A 19,686-nucleotide genomic window follows, 5' to 3' on the forward strand; every position below is an offset into this window, starting at 1 on the left:
TACAAACAAAATCCTTCTCACAAGGTCATTGAAGCAGCATATTATTATTTAGAAATGTGAATACAGATGGCGTGCCAGTTTTCTCTGCTGGAGTCAGCCCTCATCAGTCATTTGTTCTGACAAGAGCACAGGAAAAAAACAAGGAGTACTAAGGAAAAACACAACCATGTTATTGTGGACATAAAATATGGCAGGGGAATATTGGCCAGTAAGCTTGCTGGGTTTTTTTAAATTGTTGGATGTGAAGCTGATTTTATTGAGATTTTTATTGCCGAGACTTTATTTTGTGCACCCTGTCTGTAGAAAACCAAACTTGTCTCAATGTAATGGTTCAGATACCAACACAATAAATACAGAGAGACATCAGTCTCCTCATAAAGCTACGCTGATTTGTACAATTATGCAAGGTTTTATCTTTCTTCTGATTTCCTGGTAATTACTGCTCTAACAGCCTTCAGTCATGTATCCTGCATGCATTGACTGAGTTTGTGCCAATAAAGATAAGGATGTAATTAAAATGGAGTTTTTGAGCCTTGCTTTGGCAAACCCTGTCTGTGGCAGCAGCACCTTTTTTTGCTAAAATGCTGAAGACAAGGCCCAGAAACCCAGAACTAACCCAACATCAAAGTGTTCCAAATTTTTACATGGGTTTTTTGCTAGTACTTTTTGTTTGCAAGGTACTGGGTTTTCAGTGTCATGTTTTTGAAGGGGTGCATTCACATCTGCAGGCTGCAATACGCTCTCTCTCCTTTGCAAGCCTTCCAGAGCCTTTGCAACTGGGCATTGCAGACCAAATGCTTGTGCCATTTCGTAAATCTGTGACTGCCCCTGTTCCCTGTGGGGGCGAGCAGCTCGGCTCACACTTCCAGGGGAAGCTGCTGGTTCATGCAATCATCTCTTCTGTTGAGCAATTTGGTTTTCAGTATTTTCACCTACTCTGAACAACTTCAGACAGCTGGTCGCACCTGCTGCACCAGTGGTTTTCTTTGGATCTGCTCTTCAGACTGTTATTTTGGTACTCTGAAATACTAAACTGCATGCAAAAAATCATTTGGAACAAAAGTTTAAGTAGAAGACTTTTATTTCTTGCTTAAAGACAAGATTAAAATACACTTTGCAATTATATAAATTATTGTGTCCCACTCTGAGCTGAGGTTGTACACGTAAATGTTACAGTACCCAAGATAACAAGCAAATAACCTCCAAAAATAAACACAGAACACAACAGTATGTAATTACACTGGCTCCCAGGAATAAGGCTGTGGTACAGTACCAGAGATTTGAGCATAAAGAGGCAGTAGAAGTCAGCTCAGTAAATGTAGAATCCTTGTAAATAAAGAAGCACATCAGATAGTTCTTGCAGATCACGCCCAGTCATCCTCTGGGAAGCTAAAATATCTTTTGGGAATGATATAGCTTCTGGTCAGAATCTAATGTCATATTGACAGTTTCTGAACTTTTGAAAAGGCACCCAAAACCTCTAATCCCTGAAAAATGTTCATGTTTTCAGTAACTAGAATGGCACCAGTCTAAATTTTAAAAATCCTCTTTAAACATCTCACCTAAAGTTCTTACTTATTTTTTCCCTTTTCATTCAAAAGCTGTGTTGCAAGTTTTCTGGCTACTAACTTCAAGGGGTTACTTTTGTTTAAATAGCTTAATCCTTTCTCTATTAATAGATGTCTCTAAACAAATGTTATCTGACCTTCTATTTCACGACAGAACTGGGTAAACTCAGCTGTTCAAGACATGCCTTTTGGTGCCTAGAATGATTTTATTACAGTATTTTTGTAAAGCAAGATTTTAGGAGAGGAATAGTTTTGTAAGAACAACCTAGTATATGTGCATAAGGAGTGCCTGGATTATTAAGGAGTGACTGGTATCGCAACAGGGAGCTGTCAACACAGAATAACCCATGTGAGGATGCATAAAGGGTGATCCTGTGCTTTAAGAGACATGCATTTCTCCCAAGAAAATTTATTTCTGCTCCAATATTTCTTCTGCCTACAGTCAATATTTTCCTTGTTTAATTAAAAATTATGTCAATCTCAAGAAAAAAAAAATAAATTACTCCTCCATTTCGCCAGGGTTGTTTTAATGGGAAAGGCAGAATCTCAGTCAAGTTACTAGGAACCCATGACAGGAGGATTAACTCAATCAGGAACAAAGCTTTCATTACCAATGCTGCAAATGCTAAGTTTTCTTTTATGGGGAAGCATATCTGCCCAAGAAAAGTATGTTTTGTGTTGGGTTGTGGCGAATAAAGAAAAGGAAAGGATGGTCAGCGTTGAAATCCTCTTCTATGACCATGCAGAGCATAGCAATGCCAGCAGTCGCAGCTGCAGCTTCTGTACCTTCCTCGTTCACTTCCACAAAAGCCTTGTGGACAACTTCAGAGAGGAAGAGGTCACGTGCCCCTGACATTCCTGACAAGTCAGCCTTGCCACTGTCAAATACATCCAGCAAGCCCATAGCAGCTAAATCTGATTTAAGGTCATAGCTTTCTTCCAGCTTAAACTTTGGCAAACGCACATGAACGTCAGCGGAATACAGATGCTCTGGACGTGTCCATTCCTGGAGCTTCTCTGAGGTAAGCTGCTTTTCCATCTAGAATTCAAAGGACAGAGATCATGACTTATCACCAGTGTAGTATTTCATTTTCAGTAACATTTATGAGGTTTTATTTATAGAACACTATTTTAAAATGGTAAAGCAGCTATACAAAAGTGAACTTACCCGTATCTTTGATAGCTAAATAGAGATCAAAAAAATACTATTAAAATTAAGTGGAGTCAGTGCAGTTTTTACTTTACAAAGTAATGCAAAATAATACTTTACAAAGACATTTCCTTCTTGCTGCAGTGTACAGAAGGGAAAAACTTGCACCGACAGCAACCCAGTCTTCTTACTGTTTAATCTACTTGAATGGAATTACCTAATTAAAAACAAGTAACAAAACTCATAATCAGAGAGCTCAAAGAAGCTGGCCGTTTAATGGAAAACAGTCTCACTACTTCACAGTTAAGAAAATAAAGACTTTCAAAGCTACTGAAAGAGAAGACACATGAACACAAGCTAAAAAATCAGAACACAACTTCTCTTCCTGATGCAGTACACCCATTTTTTCTTTATTGCTCTACTAGTAGAGAGTTGTCTAAAAATACACTTGATAGATCTGGTGCTCTGAGAACATGGGTTCATCAAGGCTTTAATTTTGAAAGGCTGAACTTAAGAACATTGAACAACTGCATTAGCTTAGATGGGTCACCTTCTGCAGTCCAGTGGAGTCCTCTTCAGTGTCATCAGGTAAGAGGATGATCATACTAAGTTCTCTTCCATCGTAAGGCAGCTCTAAAACACGGATCTTCTCCTCAGGGATGTACCCAAAATTAAATTTCTTTTTCTGATACATCATTTTTACTGTCCTTCTTTCATTCTGGATGGATAAAAGGCACCAAAAGTAACAGTTAAGGAAATACTCATTTGAAGAACTGATAGGAAACAATTAAGTTAAAACTGCATTTTTGTAAACACTTTTCCTCCATTATAGAACTGCTTTTTTCAGACTTCTGACTCCCTGTTTAATAAGAGTTTCTTCTGAAGAAATAACGTGTTTGTATTATTTGTCTCTCCTTTGGCTTCTATAGCACAGTCCTCACAGAAACTGAAACAGTTTCTTCAAATTGCTGTGCCCAAAAATGAAAATGTTAAGCCAACAAACATCAACTCTGTTTAGCATAAAGCAGAAGATTGCATACAGTAACTTGTAAATCTAATAACATAAACATAATATAGAACAAGAAGATGGGGCTTAATCAAAATGTCATCATTTTAATACTGCTTACCTAGCATCACAGACACAGTTCTTAGCTGATGATCTACTGCAGACAGAAATATCACTAAGTCCTAATCTATAGGTGAGAATTGTCCCTGATACTATTCCAGTAAGTGAGACAACAAATAGCTTGCTGAATACAGAAAAATACTAAAATCCATAAAAAATAATTAAAATATTCATAAATGACTTTGTATTTCTTAATTATTTTATCTGTAAGCAAAGCTTCATGTTACTACCCATATTATCTGACCTCTCCATTACATGTATCTTACCAAGACATATCTGTATTACCTTATTTAACCGAAATGGTGCATCAGTGGTGTCAGCTTCTTGAAATTTCTCTGCCCAGTTCGCTTTGAAATAAATAGCATTCACCAGTACCAGCTTGGTCATGCTATCAACTGAGCCTTCAGACAGCAGATCAGGGATTTTGCCTTCAGAGACAACAGAAAAAAAGTCATAACAAAATCATGTAATAAGTTGATGGCATATAAAACATACATAGAGAAATGGATACCACAGAAATACTAAAATATAAAACTAATCTCTACCTGTAATAACATGTATTTCAATACCTGCCCCTCTACTTCACCATGCTTTTTAATAGTACACACCACTATAACTGTTGATATACAGTGATTTGTTGGAAATGTAATATTGTTAGTTTAAACTTTCACGTGCAACTCATCTACTTGTCATACAAGAACTACAGAACACCCACATTAAGGAATACTGAATTTAGAAATATATATACAATATGGACCAGGACTGACTTAAACAAATTCTCCAGCTCATGAGTACAACTCCATGTTTAGGCATCTCTCCTGCACTCATGGCTTGAACAGAAAAACAAAATGGAAAACTCTCAGGACTCATGGAACTGTTTAAATGCCTTGCCTAGGTAATTTCTGGTTCTGTCCATGCATCAAATGAATATCCCAGGGCAGAATTAAGCTGTTGTAAAGACAGAAGAGAATAAAGCCCATTCCTGCTCCCAAGATACGAAACACTGCTGGTTATTAACAAAAAGGTAGTTTACCTTCAGTTTTCTCCTCGACCCACTGGTTAATTTCTTTCCTGGCTTTATCACAAGCCTGAAGGAAATCAACTGTAGCCAAATCAGCTCCATATAATTTCTGTGTATTAGTCAGGAAATCCTAGATTTTGGAATGATAAGAATAGCTTTCACTGCATGCAGGTAAGAAAACATCTAATTATGAGGTGGATAAAGTGTACGCAGATTGTCACCTGCTCTGAGGTGGGGCTCTAACAGTGTTGCGTGGGGGTTTCTGAAGTTAACAGGTTTTTTCCCCGCTCTTAGAGTAAGCCTCATAGTACACCAGCCATGTCTAGAGCTGATGGGATGCGCAATATTTACCTATCATTCTCCTGAAACAGGCTCCTGTGCTCAAGCACAGCTAGGATAAAAGAAAACTCTCCAAAATAGCTGAAGGGGGGACAAAAATATCAACTTATGTGCACACAAAGTTATAATTCACTGGTGAAGAGGCATGTTGTTAAAACATATTGGATATGCCCTCCCAAATACATAACATTTTCCAAAATATCTAAGTGATGTGGTACTACTCCAATGAAAATCCTAAAAAGCTGATTGCAACAGGAACAGAAATGGCTGCAACCTAAAAAGCTGGTTGCAACAGAGTGGGATGTTATGATAGTCACTGTAAGTTAAGAACATAGACGAAAATTCTTCTCTTGAGGCCAAGCACAGCAGAAGTGAACAAGAAAAGAAAAGGGTTTGCTGTGTTACACCCTTTAGCTGAGAGGCACAGATACCCACAGCTATGGAAATGCACAGGGCAAGTACGAAATACTCTTGTCAACTGCCCAGTAATGTTTAGAAATACGCCTGGCAATAGTTCTACTTCATAAATACTCAAGTAGCTGCATTTTCCCCCCAGGTGCCACCACGTGCCATCCTGATGTGCACCACTGTACCGGCAGAAAGCTGTAGGACTTCTCTCCAAAGAGCCGGCTGGCCAGCCGCAAGAGATAGGGAGCATTGCTTCTGTTTATATCCATAGCCAGAGCCTGGAATCTTGAATGAACATCTTCAACTTTGTCAAGATGAAGTGTCTGAAATAAAAGAAATGAACTAGCTGCTGTTAATATTGCCTTAAAAGAACATAGGGTGTCTCTGCAGGGCAGGTCTGATGCAGCAGGGCAGGATCCAGTAGGTAGGCTGAAGAAAGAGAAAGGAAAAGGCTGGAAGCTGCTTAGAGACTTCTGTAAATCTCAAAGAATGAATCAAACTGTCCCTGGGTGCTACGCTGCCCCTGTCAGCCACCTGTATTGTGCTCCTGGTTTGTACACGATCACAGATGAAGCTCCTGATCACAACCCTTCTTGATCACAACTCTTCGGGGATGTACCCAAAATTTAATTTCTGATACATCATTTTCACTGTCTTTCTTTCATTCTGGAGACATAAAAGGTACCAAAAGTAACAGTCCTGTCTGCATTTCTGTGGGCCTCTCCTCTGTGGGCCACTGGACCCAAGAACTCATTCCCAGGTGAGGAATCAAAAAGACATGATGCCATGGAGACTCCTTTGCTTTCTTGGTTCCCCCTTTGGCCCAAGGGAACCTGGGGTTGTATATTTTCAGAATATACAATCTACTAACACAGGTGAGGTATTAAGAAAACTTAGAGCAAGAATCTTTTATAATTTTATGAAAATATAATTCCATAAATACATATATACTCCATAGATACTTTTTTACATATAAATATATATGTATTAAGAAAGTATTAGCTTTAAATCAAACACATTTCTGCAATTTCTCTTTACCAGTACCTCCTTTTCCAGAGGCAAGCTGGCTGGCCAAGGCTTATAGATATGACAGCAGAAGCTGCCAGACCTCATAGACAGGGAAGGCTACACCAAAGAAGGAACATTCACACTCAAACTTAACCCATGCATTTCCCAGTAGGGAAGACTGCTGTGAAGCAGTCATTGGATTCAAAGGAAAGCCTTCCCTTTCTCTCACTGGGTTTTTGCTCAGGCCTTGCTGACCACCTCAGTGCAAGCTGTGCTGCACAGATGAATGGCTGAGCAGGAACATCACGGAGGCAACCTTACAATAGCATCATGATCCCGGAAACAAATTCCTCTGTGCTTGCAAATAGCTCTCGACAGTTACTAATTGCTGCCTCTTTAATTAGCACTGTGTTCATAAGTGAAGTACTATGGTACAGGAACACGTCCTGCTGAGGGTGACTGTGTTGAAAGACATTTATTTCCCCCCCCAAGTTGATTTTGCATGATTTCTGCTGTCAGTAGGTTTATCCTAGGTGGGGCTGTCAGTCTGATTACATGAAATATGTTCAAAGTCTGTTTGAACAAGTAGTGGGAAAGTAATTTTATTGAGTAAGCACAGCAACACTCAACAGTATAAAAGAGTTCCTCCTAAAGTCCAGAATACAAAGGTGAAATTGTTCATAGGCAAGCTCACAATGATGACTGCAAGGAGCAGACTCATACGCCCTTTTACAGGCGGTAGCCTGGTGAGGGTGCAAAAATAACAATGACTGAGTCCCTTCCATGACAGAGGTTTCAGGGGAAAATGGCACACTCCTATATGCACCATTTTTGCAATTTGTAAGGAGTTTTTTTTAAACTGTCCTGCTCAACCTAAGGCTATGATAAGGATAACCATGCAGGCTGAGCTCCTTCAAGATACCTGAGTGCCTGGCTGATAGTAAGAGATTGATACTTAGGTAGCATCACCATGTATCATCATAATTGTTACACTTAATATCTATAACACCATCGATTTTTTACAAAACACACAGAATTACTAACAATGAGCACACCATTGGTGATCTTGTGTTATGAAGTAATAGTTTGTCAAAATGTCTCATGAAAACTCACAAAGCCTTGCTGCTGGAAATTATGATCAATTTGAAAGGAGACTGACTAATGCAATTCGTTTTCTCCTTCAAGAATTAACAAGGGAAATTAAATGAGCAACAAAGGCCATAAAAAATACAGGCAGAGGGCTCTGGAGCAGGGTAGGCAGAGGGTGATTAACTGCAGAGTGTGAGGAAGACTCAGTGTGCATGACAGAAATCCTGTTCTGATCACATAAAAATACCCTCATTTCATCTTTCCTCTTCTAAAACACAACCATTTTAAATGTAAATAAAATATTAAATTAATGACCCTTTTATTTTACTAACCTTCAACACCTGGGCTTCTGTGTTACCTTTGGCCCCTAAAAGGACCATGGCCAGAGCAGCAGAGATACTGACAGGAGAAAAGAAGACATTTCCTGTTGGGTTGGCCTCACTAAACCTTCTGAGCAGATCAAGTGCAAATCTGCTGTTGGCAGTAGACAGGTTCTCCATGGTTATAGCTGAAAAATAAAACATTTGATAAGGACCTGGGAAACAATCTTCAAACATCTTGTCTAACCTTGTGTGATTCACACAGTAAAGACTGGATTAAACTGGATGCAGCTGCTTACAGAAACAGCAAGAATATCATTATCAGTGCACCTTATTCTTTTAAAAAAAAAAAACCAGTCACATTGAAAAAGCAGGGGATTTTCTCCATGGTAATTGTATATTCCAACCTTCTTTATCATACTAACTTTAAAGACATTATTTTTAAAAAAATTCCTGCCTGCAGGTCTGGAATTGGAACTATATGTGCTGGTAAGACTGCAAAAGTCCCTCAGCCTCACAGACCCAGGACCCATCAAGGTTCTCCTTCTGCAGCATTCCCTCTGCTCCTCTACCTGCATCCTGCACACAGGACATTCAAAATATCTGCTCAGGGACACTCAGACGCCTCTCAACAACCTGCCCGTCTTCATGGCACAAACCCCATGTCCCTGAGCTGTGTCAACCCCGCCAAAGACTTGGGTACTCGCTGACTTTCAGCAGCGGAGGGTACGGCTGTCCCCGCCTGCGCCGCCGAGAGCACTGGAGCTGCCTGCCTGCCGCATCCGGGACCATCGGGACACGGGCGGGAGCCCGGGGCTCTGGGAGCTGCGGGTGACCCACCGACCGGCGAGGACACAAGCGAAGCGCAGAACAGGCAAAGCCTCAGGGCTGACACGGAGCAGCGATGCATTTTGGGGAGATGCTCAAGAGCAGGCCCTTGGAGAAGGGTGAAAGGTGCAAGGGCCGGGTCAGGCACAAAACCCCACCCAAGGGCAGTGGCGGTACCGCAGGATGCTGTGCAACCTTCCTGCTCGCCCAGCTCAGATTCCGGCTGCTCTGTGCTTGCTTGCAGCCGGACTCTTGTTTTTTTCTTCTCCGGAGCCAGCTGAGTGGAGGAGTTTACACCAAAATTTGGGTGTTTCCTGCACAGTCTTTCTACAGCAATTGCAAAATACCACTATGGGCTTCCTCCGTGCCAGACAGATAAACACCCGGCAGCTTTGCGACGTTCTTATCGAGCTATAGGCTAAAGAAAGCCCACCAACATCCCTAAAAATATCCAAACCCAAGCCCCAAGGCGTGCTTTCACTTTCGCTTACCTACACGTCGCTGCGCAAGCATTTCACCCAAACCAGCTGCTGGACAGTGCCCACCCCCGGTGCCCGAGAAGCGCCCCCCACCCCGCGCAGACCCCGCCGCTGAGGGGGCGAGGAAGAATTTCCCCTTCTGTTCCCGTTACCGCCCCTTTCCCGTAGGATGTCCCGGGGGCAGGGGCGGGGACAGCCCCGCGGAGCCCCAGCGCAGCCAAGGGCCGCTTGGCCGCCTACCTGCCAGGGCAGCGGAGAGCGGGGCGGGATGGGATGGATCGGAAGGAGCCGAGCTGCGCAGTGACACCGCGCTGTCACCCGCGGGGACCCCGCCGGGCCGGGGGGCGGGACAGGGGCGGGACGGCAGGTGTTACCTGCGGCCACTCCCGTCCGGGTGTCCCCGGTTTCCCGGCTGAGAGACGAGGGAGTTTAGGGAGTGGAATTAACCAACAACCCCCACCTTGAGCCAGCGGTAAGAGATCCAGGTGTTTTAGACCCTGGGACAAGGACACGCCGGCTGCCTAGGGAGGCTTGTCTCTGCCTTTCGACCCTGTGTCTCTATTTACACTCATCTTTTATAAAGTTATTTCGCTTGGTTTTTTCATTCCAAAGAAAGTAACTGCATGGAGAGTTTTCTTTGGTGTATCGCGATCTTTGTTCTCCATCAGCCCTCGGTCTGGCTCCCAGGACGTCCCCACCAATACTACCCGTATTGGTTTCAGGTGTATAGCATCAGCCCTTTAACGGGACTGTACGGCATGCATCCTGGTGACAGACGTGTTGGGTCTCACTCCTCTCCCCTGCAAATACTGCTTTTATTTGCTTCACCTGAGACAGCTGGGTTACTGTGTGCTGAATAAAGGATATGCCCATCTACCACCTTTTGGGTAATGTCTATCAAGCCTTGCTTTGAAGCTGTGCAAGAATCCAAGAGGAAGCATTGCAGTTCTGCCCAAAAAAACCCCTATTATCTAGGGAGCCACTTGCTATAAATCCTTTCAAGGCCAACCACTAATGTATGGCAACCCAAGTAAGCACCTTGGGTTTCACTACCCAGAAAAATCTTGTGTTTAGTGATGAATTCCAAACAACCTACATAGAAGCGGGTATTACAAGAAATAATTCAGATTTCAGAAACTGGTTAAAAAATGTACTATTTATTGTGGAAAAAAGAAACAGACCACTACAGCAATTAGAGTTCTTTTATTATTCAAAAAACAGAAAGGGCAAAAAACATCCTTGTGTTAGGAAAGCTGTTTCAGCTTTGTCTTTGGTATTCTACAGTTAAACTATATTCTTTGTTAAAGGACCAGAACCAGGTGACAGGTAATGAACTAAGGATCTTCTGTGGTGATGGTTCTCACCCCATAAATACCCTATAAGGACATAGGCTGCAAAAACATTTTTCCCTAAGTGCTTCTCCAGTTACTAGACAAAAAAACCACAGCTAGGCAGGATGCTCAGCAACACCTGGAACAGGCTGCCAAACACTCCTTTCAGCTCCAGGGAATGTACCAAGGCACTCAATGGATGAGTCTGGAAGGTAAGAGGGGAGGGCAGCTGCAAATGTGCTCCAGCCTTGTCACAAGCAAAAGTAACTTCTTCTCTCCCATGGGCTCTCACTGCCTGACTCTGCCTGCTGCACACCAAAAGTGAAGTCAAGCACAGAGGAAGCACTCAGAGAACAAGGGGGATGGCTCTTGTGTCAGCAAGAACCTGGAGACCTCTGCACCCAGGTGCAGGGGCAGGAGGGGTAGGACATGAAAGGTGCTGTGCTTGTCTAAGCAGCTCTGTTATTCCTGCCAAGCCCAAGATCAAGAGCACAGAAGAGGGTTCAGGCACGGCTGAAAGAGACAATTAGTGCAAAAGCAGTCACCTTGTGCCAGGGAAATGTAAATTTATTGTGTGATGGCACCTATGCTGCCAAGACATCTCCTCTTTAGGGACAGCAAAATCTGCCACAGAACAGAATGCTGGAAGTTTTGTTGTGCCGGATGAAGAAGAGGAAGGGATGATCAGCAGTAAATTCTGGAACGATCATCGCACAGCGCAAATTAGCGACCAGCCGTGGCAGCAGCCGCTTCAGTGCCTTCTTCATTGACTTCCACAAAGGACTTGTGAACCACTTCAGAGAGCACCAGCTCGTTGCCAGATGAGATTCCCGAGAAGTCTGCCTTCCCCAAGGCAAATGCATCAGGCATTCCCATGCTGCTCAGAAGGGGTTTCAGATCATAACTTTCTTCCAGTTTAAATCTGGGTAAAGACACCCTCACCTCTGTAGAGTCCATCATTTCAGGATTGATCCAATCTGTTAGCTTCTCATATGTAAGTTCTCTTTCCAGCTGAAGAAAAATCCCAAATTTACTTAATTACATTGGGAATTGAATCAGTCTTACACAAGCAAAAGAAGTGCTTATGGGGTTTGTTTACACAGTCCATAACATGCATCTTTTTTAGCAGGGTTAGTGTGTCTCAAGCCAAAACTGCAAGTTATACTTGTCACTTGAGAATACGGGCCCCACCAAGATCATTACCAAATGTTTTTTTGGTAGGTACGATCACCTCCATGTCAGGCTTACTTCTACAGAACATGTTAGATTGTTTGGGGGTTTTTTATTTTTACTTATGGGAAAGAAAGGCACAGAGGAACAGCTAACAAGGACGCAAAGAAACAAAACCTAGTTGTTCTATCTCTTTACCAAAGATTCATTCTTCAGGTCAGTCAACAGCATCATGAAAACAGTCTGCTCGCAAGGCCCGTTGCAGTCAGTGCTAGAAAACTTTAATACACTCCTTGTCCAGAGTGCCAAAGAGCCCACACTTGTATCCTACCCTCACCACAAAAGAGATCCTGACCTTTCCTGTGAGCATCCTTCCAGGCACTGAGCCACACACCACCTGCCAGCTGCTCAGCACAGAAGATCTACAGGACAAGCCACCAGACTTCCAAAGAGCCCACCCAAAAGCCCCCTCCCCACACTCCATCATCACCAGACTCTGCCTTCACCACAGCCACAGCTGACCTCTGCTCCTGAGCAGCACCAGCTCTTCTTCCAGAGCCTCTGGCTAAGGCAGCAGCACACAGCCTGAGCAGCACTGACACACAGAGGGGCAGTCACTTTGGGGACAGGGAGGAGAGGGACATTTCTGCTGGCACCAGGGACACAATCCCTCTGGAACTGAACTGCAGGTCTCTGTGCAACAGCAGACCTTCTTCCCTGGAAGGATTCAGGCTGTCTTTGCACTCAGCTCAACAACTTACTCTTTCCAAGCCTGTGGATCCATCCTGGATTGCATCAGGGAGCAGGATGATCATGCTCAATTCATTACCCACATAAGGGAGCTCAAGGATTTTGGTCTGGAAGTCCCCAATATAGGTCATGTTAAATGTGTCCTTCTTGAACATCATCTGCACAGGTCTGGTTTCATTCTAGAAATACAGAGAGGTCAACAGTTAGTGCTGAGCTACTCTGCTGGTCTCAAACTACGAAGCAGGCAGCCTGTTACTCAAGGCTTTTTAGGATTTGACCAAAGACAACTGATCACACACCACAGACCGCAGACACCACACTGTCTTTTAAAAATAACCAAAAATCCCTGAGATTTCATTTTTAATTACTAATGTAGAAATGTCTTTGAGGAATTCCTTTAAGGCAAATACGTGTCCTTGCCCTTTTGTTCACTTAACAGCTAGTGACAAACACTAAACTGAGCTGGTAGGAAGTAGGGGCTATGTTCTTTGCTGTAAATTAATAAGTCACTTCAATGCATGGGTTTTCATTTTTAGCCCATGCGGTTCCAAGCGCTACAACAAAGACTTAAAATATTTTTAAATGTATCTACTAAAACTACCAAGAAAGTGAGAGTGTTGTTTTGAATTCTTAAAAGTTATAAGGATACTAAGAAGGGGAGAGAATTTATTCTTATTTGCATTCTCTGCTATCTTACTCCATTTCCACATGGAGCATCAGCTACTACTGTTTGCATCATTATTTCCCTTCTTTTCAGTTTCACTGCTTTCTCCCTTACCTTCATGAGATTAAGTAATTTCTGTTATTGAAGTAATGCTCATTGGAATAATGCCCAGAGAGAATATGGCAGAAATTATTTTGCAGCAGCACTGACACATAAAAAGGATCAATAAGCAAAAGAAAAGCCACACAGAAAAAGAAAATCATCCAGCGAGTCATAAGAAGTGCAAGAGTCACAGAAATAATTTCACAGGATATTGGAAAGGTTCCTGGGATGTCAGAGTAACTCCTTGTTACAGAACAGGATGTAAAATAACTAGCTTAAGACTTCAGCTTACACCTCGATTTCCAATTGTTCATTGAGGACAGAGCATCAGGAACTGAGTCAGTCCAGCAGTCTCTGAACTGCTCTTGTAGAGAATATGGGGTGACCAGAAACACTCCCTCATTTAAAAAGTGCTAGTGGCACCTTAAAGCAGTCTTGGATTTATTTCACCATTGGGGAGGGACAGTTTCAAGACAGGCATGAGGGCTTCCATTTTCCACAGTGGTTGCTACAAGCAGCTGAGTTAAGGAAGGCACATTCCCAGTTCTTGTTAATGACACCTGGAGGCCAAGCCAGGGCTGCAGGGGATCCTGAGGGGCAACCATGGCCTGCCCATGCCAGTGGCCAAGTCTTCTTAAGAGCACTGATCTACTTCTAAAACCAAGACTGCAGAGCACAGACATCTTAAAAGGACTTGTTTTTCCCCATCTATTTCGGACTGGCTCAGGGGCAGAAATGCAGCAAGAAAGCTCTGACTGAAGAAGACTTCAATTCACAAGCTTTCACACCTGTCCTTGTCCTAGGTTAAAGCTTCTAGTAATGATGTGAAAGTTCAGAGAAACTCAGCAAAGAGGGTGTTCATAGGAAAGGAAGGGGGCATAAGGGATCTCTTACAGCCGACCCAAGCTAACCCTGCTTGGAAGATTCAGTTTCTTCTTAAAGGTGTTCATTTCAGACTACTTGAGGGGAACAGACTTTGCTTGTCAGCATTTCAGCACATCGTACCTTATTAATTCGGAATGGCCTTTCTGTGGTTCTCTCTTTGCCAAACTGCTTTTCCCAGCTGCCTTTGAAATAGATGGCATTCACCAGCACAAGCCTGGTCAGGGAATTCACAATCCCCTCTGCCAACAGGTTCTGGATTCTACCTTTATGATACAAAGGAAAAACCCACACTTTTAATAGGTTGACATGGATCTAATTATTATCCAAGACAGTATCTACTCTGTAAGACATACACAATAGAGAAGAGAATTATGGACCACACACAGCAACAGCTCTGCCTTTGGGTGCTTTGAATTCACAATCCTATATCCTGAAAGGGGTGCTCACCCAAGAGGTGGCTGCCATTAAACACAACAGGGCACTTGGCAAAGCACTCACCTTCAGTCCTTTCCTCTACCCAGCCATTGATTTGTTTCCTGGAATCCTCCCAAGCATGCATGAAGTCGGTCTGCTCTAGGCCAGCATGGTAGGATTTCTCACTCGACTCTATAAATGACTAACAGGGACATTCACAACAGATTTTCACCAAGAGATTTACTCTCATTCAGACACAGATGATTCTTACATTCCCCAAGGAAATCTGCCTCCTTTCTTTCCCCAGCTTCATATCGAGCCTTGTAAGTTCTGGCTGACAAGTTCCTTCTAGGATTTAGAACTCTTCTTTGAACCAGGAATTGTTACTAAATCAATTGGCTTTAACACTCTACTACAATCTTCTACTAAACCTCAATGAAAATAACGTGGCTATTTCTTTTCTTGTTTTTCTTTTAGGTTTCAGGGACATGACATGGGATTTTTTAAGTTTCTTTATAAGAGTTTTGCTAAGAGATACATCAGCCATTTGTCCCTGAGCCAATTATATGAATGGAACACAGAACCCTCAAGCGTAGAAATTCATGGATTTTACCCTGCTTTGCCATATTCAGATCACAGGTTATCTAAAAGGAGATTCTCCACCAAGTTCTGACACCAGGCTCTGGCAGAATCTATTGCACTCCTGGCTCTCAGCACAGAAAACTTGCAAGGCAAACCCCAAAGGCTGCCTTTCTACTCTAGAGGAAAGAGGTAGCAAGTACATTATCCTAAGAAAGGCCACAAATTTAATGGCTACTTACTGGAAGGAACTCAAATGTCTTTTCTCCATAGAGCCGGTTTGCAGTTCTCAGGATGTATTTGGTGTTTGGATCATTAATTTCAGAGAGAAGGGATTGATACCCATTGTGAGCATCCTGGGCATTGTTCAGAGAAAGCACCTGCACAAAGACAAACATCCACAGTGCTTGTACACGTAATGAATTTGGGAGCAGCAGAGTCAGCAGTCCTCATTTTCCTTCCCTCAAGGAAGCACTAGAGGATCACAAAATGGCTGAGGTGGGAAGGGACCTGTGGGGACAAGCTGGTCCAAAGCCCTGCCCAAGCAGGGACACCTAGAGCTTCCAGGACTGCGTCCAGATGGATTTTGAGTCTCTCCAATTATGCAAACAATATAAGTTTTTGAGAAACTTCCATAAATATAAATGGAAACAAAACATGGGTTTATACTCCTCTCCCAGTTTGCAAAGGAAACAAACATCAGAACCAAAACGACTGATTTTGCACTTAATATTGTCAGTTCCTGCATAAAACACATGCCAAGTTGTGTTTGCTACCTGAGCAATTTCTTAAAAAGGAGGTAATCAGGTTGCAGTTACCAGTTTGAAATTTAGACAGTGGGATTGTTTTAATATTTTTTCAGTTGCCAGCTTCATTTTCAGAACATGTATCATGTGATACTAAGCCCAAGCAAGGAAGCAAAAGAAAATACTTTATGCAGCCACTAATTGATCACACCAATAAATAAATCCCAGGTACCTCCCAAATACACATTAAAGAGGATCTGTCTCAAAAACCTCCACACAACAAAACCCAGGAACCTCTTCATGTCATAATGAACAAAGCTCACACTAAAAAACAATGGACACAGGTTCTGCTTACACACCCACCAGAGGAATGGCTCTGCTCTCTCAGACTACAATGACAATCACAGTTTAGCACAAGGGCATGGCACAGACTGTAAGACACATCTGTTCCTCATACGCTCCCATCAAATGCCATCCAACAACTTTATTTGGACCTACCTTTGTTATTTGGGCTTCAGTGCTACCTCTTGAACCCAGCAAAACCATGGACAAAGCAGAAGAAATACTCAGTGGCGAAAAGAACACATTCTGCCCACTTTTCTTCTCACACAGCTTTCTTAAGAGCTCCAGAGAAAAAGTGGTGTTTGCTGCACAGAGGCTTTCCATGCTCCTGAGCCTGGGACATAAAACACAGAACAAGAACGGATCAAACTTTTTTGGAATACAAAAACTTGTTTCTCTCTTTTGCACTTCCCTGCAGAAACTAGGCAACAAATGTCATGACTCGCTTGGAAAATTATCAGCTCACTGGAGACTGATTTGGTGGCACAAGCACCTGAAGTCCCACACTACATATTTATTTTACCAGTTTAGAGTCTGCTTCTGGATTTCAATCCCATATCCACACAGTGTGATATCTTTTGAGGTAGCCAGGCACAACAGCATTTTGTTCAGGACTTACTGAAAGAAGTCTCTCTTGACTTCACACAGAAAATAATTTGCTTTTATAGGACAACCTGAGCCAAAGATAGACAGCAGAATGACAGAATTACCAACTCTTACCTTCTGTAAGTCTACAGACCTTCAGTGGTACCTGCAGCTTGCTTCTGTGTGTGCACACTGGGTTTTAAACCTATCAGCCAGGCTGGGAGAAGTCAGCAGTTATATGGCCTACAATATAAAAGAAAGAAAAAAAAATAAATTATGTCGCCAGCATGACATGTGACTGCAATTTCCTGCTTTATTACAAAGAAAAAAGATCAAAGTTCATTTTAGCTCCATTTTATTGCCTGCAAAGCAGCAATGCACATATTCATAAGCTCAGTGCCTGTCATACTCTACATACATCTGTTATAAGTAGTGAATTTGAATCAACACCACACCTATTAAATGAGCAATAACTACTAGAACACTGAGTTAATCACAGATAAGTATCATATGTCATTATAAGATACCTACTGATAGTTTTTACTATCTCTGTGTTTTGTTCTTCCCTTTAGGCAGGGCCTAGTGTTGACATGTTGCTACCAAATACAAAACCAACACCTAATTCATACTACTGATTCATTATCGTAGCCAGAGAGTTGAAAAGAGCAAGTTTCCACCTGCATGCTCTTCCACCCAAGAAAATTTCTTGCTAGTAGCTTTACTATAAGCAGTAGGCATTTTCTCCTATTTCTGTTCTCCCATAGCTAAAAAAAAATACAAGCAAAAAACAAGCAAGCTTTGATGGAAACAATCCTCCAATTGTGTCTGAATGAGTACTTTATGCACAACATAAAGAGGAGACACATAGTGTTCACATTGGTTACAATGAAGACCAGAATTTTCCTACTGTCCCAATACCTGCAGATTGCTAGCAGTAAGGTTTTTTTGGCCTCTGGGTCAAAACACACAGGATTAGTGACACGAGCAGGCACTTATTTCCTAGCAAGTGTCTGTACAGTTTCCACAACAGGCAAGAATTTACAGACAAAAGGATGCAACTGACACTATCTGACTGCCTGAAAATCAGAGGCATTCAACCAAATCAAAAATAATATTCAACAGCTGGGACACAAGGCTAGGAGTTACATCTGCACAGTCAACTATGCTTTCTCTGCGGCTCAGGAGGAGCAACATAAGTACAGACACCTTTCTCATCAGAGACAATACATAGTTTGGAATCCACAGTTTTGGAGTAAATCCACAGTGACCACACTTTAAGGAACCAACAACCTCATGATACAAGTACATATTTATTGGTCAATTGCATACTGCTGCAAAGCCCTCAGTGGTCAGAGGGTTTGCTGACAGCAACTCCTTCCTCACTCTGCTCTCCCCATGCTCTGCAAGTCAGCGGTGAGACACTCGTACAGAGGTTTTGGCATGCCCAGACACTGTGTGTTCCTACCACTCTGAATTTGATGCATATATTCTCAGCAGTCAACACCTGCGCTTCAGGACAGTCTTTATGGACCAAAAGGCCATATGCCGTATGTAGATCAACCAGCACAGCTACTGCAGGGCCTCGCCACGGGGAAACCAGAGCAGGGTGCAGCTCTCCTCCAGCCTGAGGCCCAAGAGACACTTCCCACCAAAACTACAGTGTGGATCAGTGTCAAACTGATCCAAACAAGAACACTTCCCGACGTTGTGTCAGCTGCATCAGAGGAGACTCAACTCTTTCAAACACAGCCCCACAGGGAACTCAGGGCAATGGCCACCAGGCCGTGTCCATCTCCACAAAGAAAGCTCTGTCTGTGGCACGGACACCCCTTTTCCCACCTGCTGAACCAAAGCAGACTTCGTTGAGGGAAAATGCTTCATTTAGGATTTGGAGAGTTGGGAGCGGTATTAAAACACCTGCAGGGCGAGGTCGCAGACAGCTCCTGGTGATGGCCCTTGGCATCGCAGCTCTCCGGGGGGCTGACCGTGGGACACGGCCCCGCTGCTGCCCGCCTCCTGACCCCTGTGCCTCCGCAGGGGCGGGGAGATGGGGAGCAGCCTGACACTGTTCCAGCAAGCTGAGGCACAAGAAGCCAAAGGTTTGGCCCGCCCTGGAGCGAAGAGTTCCTTCTCCACCCCCGCCGCGGGCTTGGCCCAATGGCAGACGTCCCAGTCGTGCATCCCCGCGGTGCTCCCGGCGCTCCCTAAGAAGCGCTCCCGGCACACCGCCGCGGCTCCAGCTGGCTAGAAGCGGCGGTATTTAGGGAATGTCACGAAAGAGGGAAGAAAAAAAAGAAAACACGAAACACAATAAAAGCAACACCATGCAGATCTACTTCTTTTCTTAAAAAAAACGCAAAACAAGAAAACCCAAAAAAAACACAGGCACAGGCTTCCCGTAGAAAACCTTCAGGACAACGCAGCAACAGCAACGCGGCCGCCGCACTCACCCCGCCGGCCGCCGCGCTCCCTGTTCCCGGAAGCGCCGCCAAGCACAGGGAAAGAACGGGAACCCGGCCCCCCGGGACCTAGGCAGAGCCTGAGGCGCTTCACCCTTGCCCGCCGGGAACGGGGAGGTGCCGCCGCCCCTCCCCGTAAAATGGCGGCCCCGCCGCTTCAGTGAGTCTTGGCCGCTGCTCCCCTCCCCTTGCAGCTCCGCCGGCCTCGGCCCGTGTTTTTTCACCTCTGCCTCCCTCTCGTGGCAGAGCTGACAGAAAACACCCCCGGTCTGTGAGGGGCTATTAATTACTATTACTTATTTCTGAAGGTAGGATTGCTTTGA

At 43.5% G+C, this 19,686-nt stretch overlaps 2 protein-coding genes across 3 annotated transcripts; both read right to left on the minus strand.

Moving 5' to 3' along the window:
- Positions 1-1,063: 1,063 nt before the first annotated feature.
- SERPINB1 (serpin family B member 1) lies at positions 1,064-9,671 on the minus strand. 2 transcript variants are annotated; one of them, XM_039549494.1, is made up of 7 exons: positions 9,577-9,671; positions 8,042-8,217; positions 5,798-5,935; positions 4,878-4,995; positions 4,130-4,272; positions 3,269-3,436; positions 1,064-2,607 (listed from the first exon to the last, which is right to left on the minus strand). In XM_039549494.1, the coding sequence occupies exons 2-7, from the start codon at positions 8,207-8,209 to the stop codon at positions 2,206-2,208; spliced, it is 1,137 nt and encodes a 378-aa protein (XP_039405428.1). In that variant the 5' UTR covers positions 8,210-8,217; positions 9,577-9,671; the 3' UTR covers positions 1,064-2,205. The 2 variants fall into 2 exon arrangements, with proteins under 2 accessions (XP_039405428.1, XP_039405427.1); XM_039549493.1 differs by lacking the exon at positions 9,577-9,671 and adding an exon at positions 9,349-9,442.
- Positions 9,672-10,520: 849 nt separating this feature from the next.
- On the minus strand, positions 10,521-19,531 carry LOC104698168 (serpin B6). The gene is given in 9 exon segments (XM_039549495.1): positions 10,521-11,399; positions 11,401-11,678; positions 12,599-12,766; positions 14,359-14,501; positions 14,737-14,854; positions 15,474-15,611; positions 16,476-16,653; positions 17,040-17,147; positions 19,355-19,531. Coding segments are annotated over 7 exon segments (1,137 nt in total). The 5' UTR covers positions 16,644-16,653; positions 17,040-17,147; positions 19,355-19,531; the 3' UTR covers positions 10,521-11,275.
- Positions 19,532-19,686: the final 155 nt, after the last annotated feature.

Source organism: Corvus cornix, chromosome 2 (assembly GCF_000738735.6).
Source record: "Corvus cornix cornix isolate S_Up_H32 chromosome 2, ASM73873v5, whole genome shotgun sequence".
Lineage (NCBI taxonomy): Eukaryota > Metazoa > Chordata > Aves > Passeriformes > Corvidae > Corvus > Corvus cornix.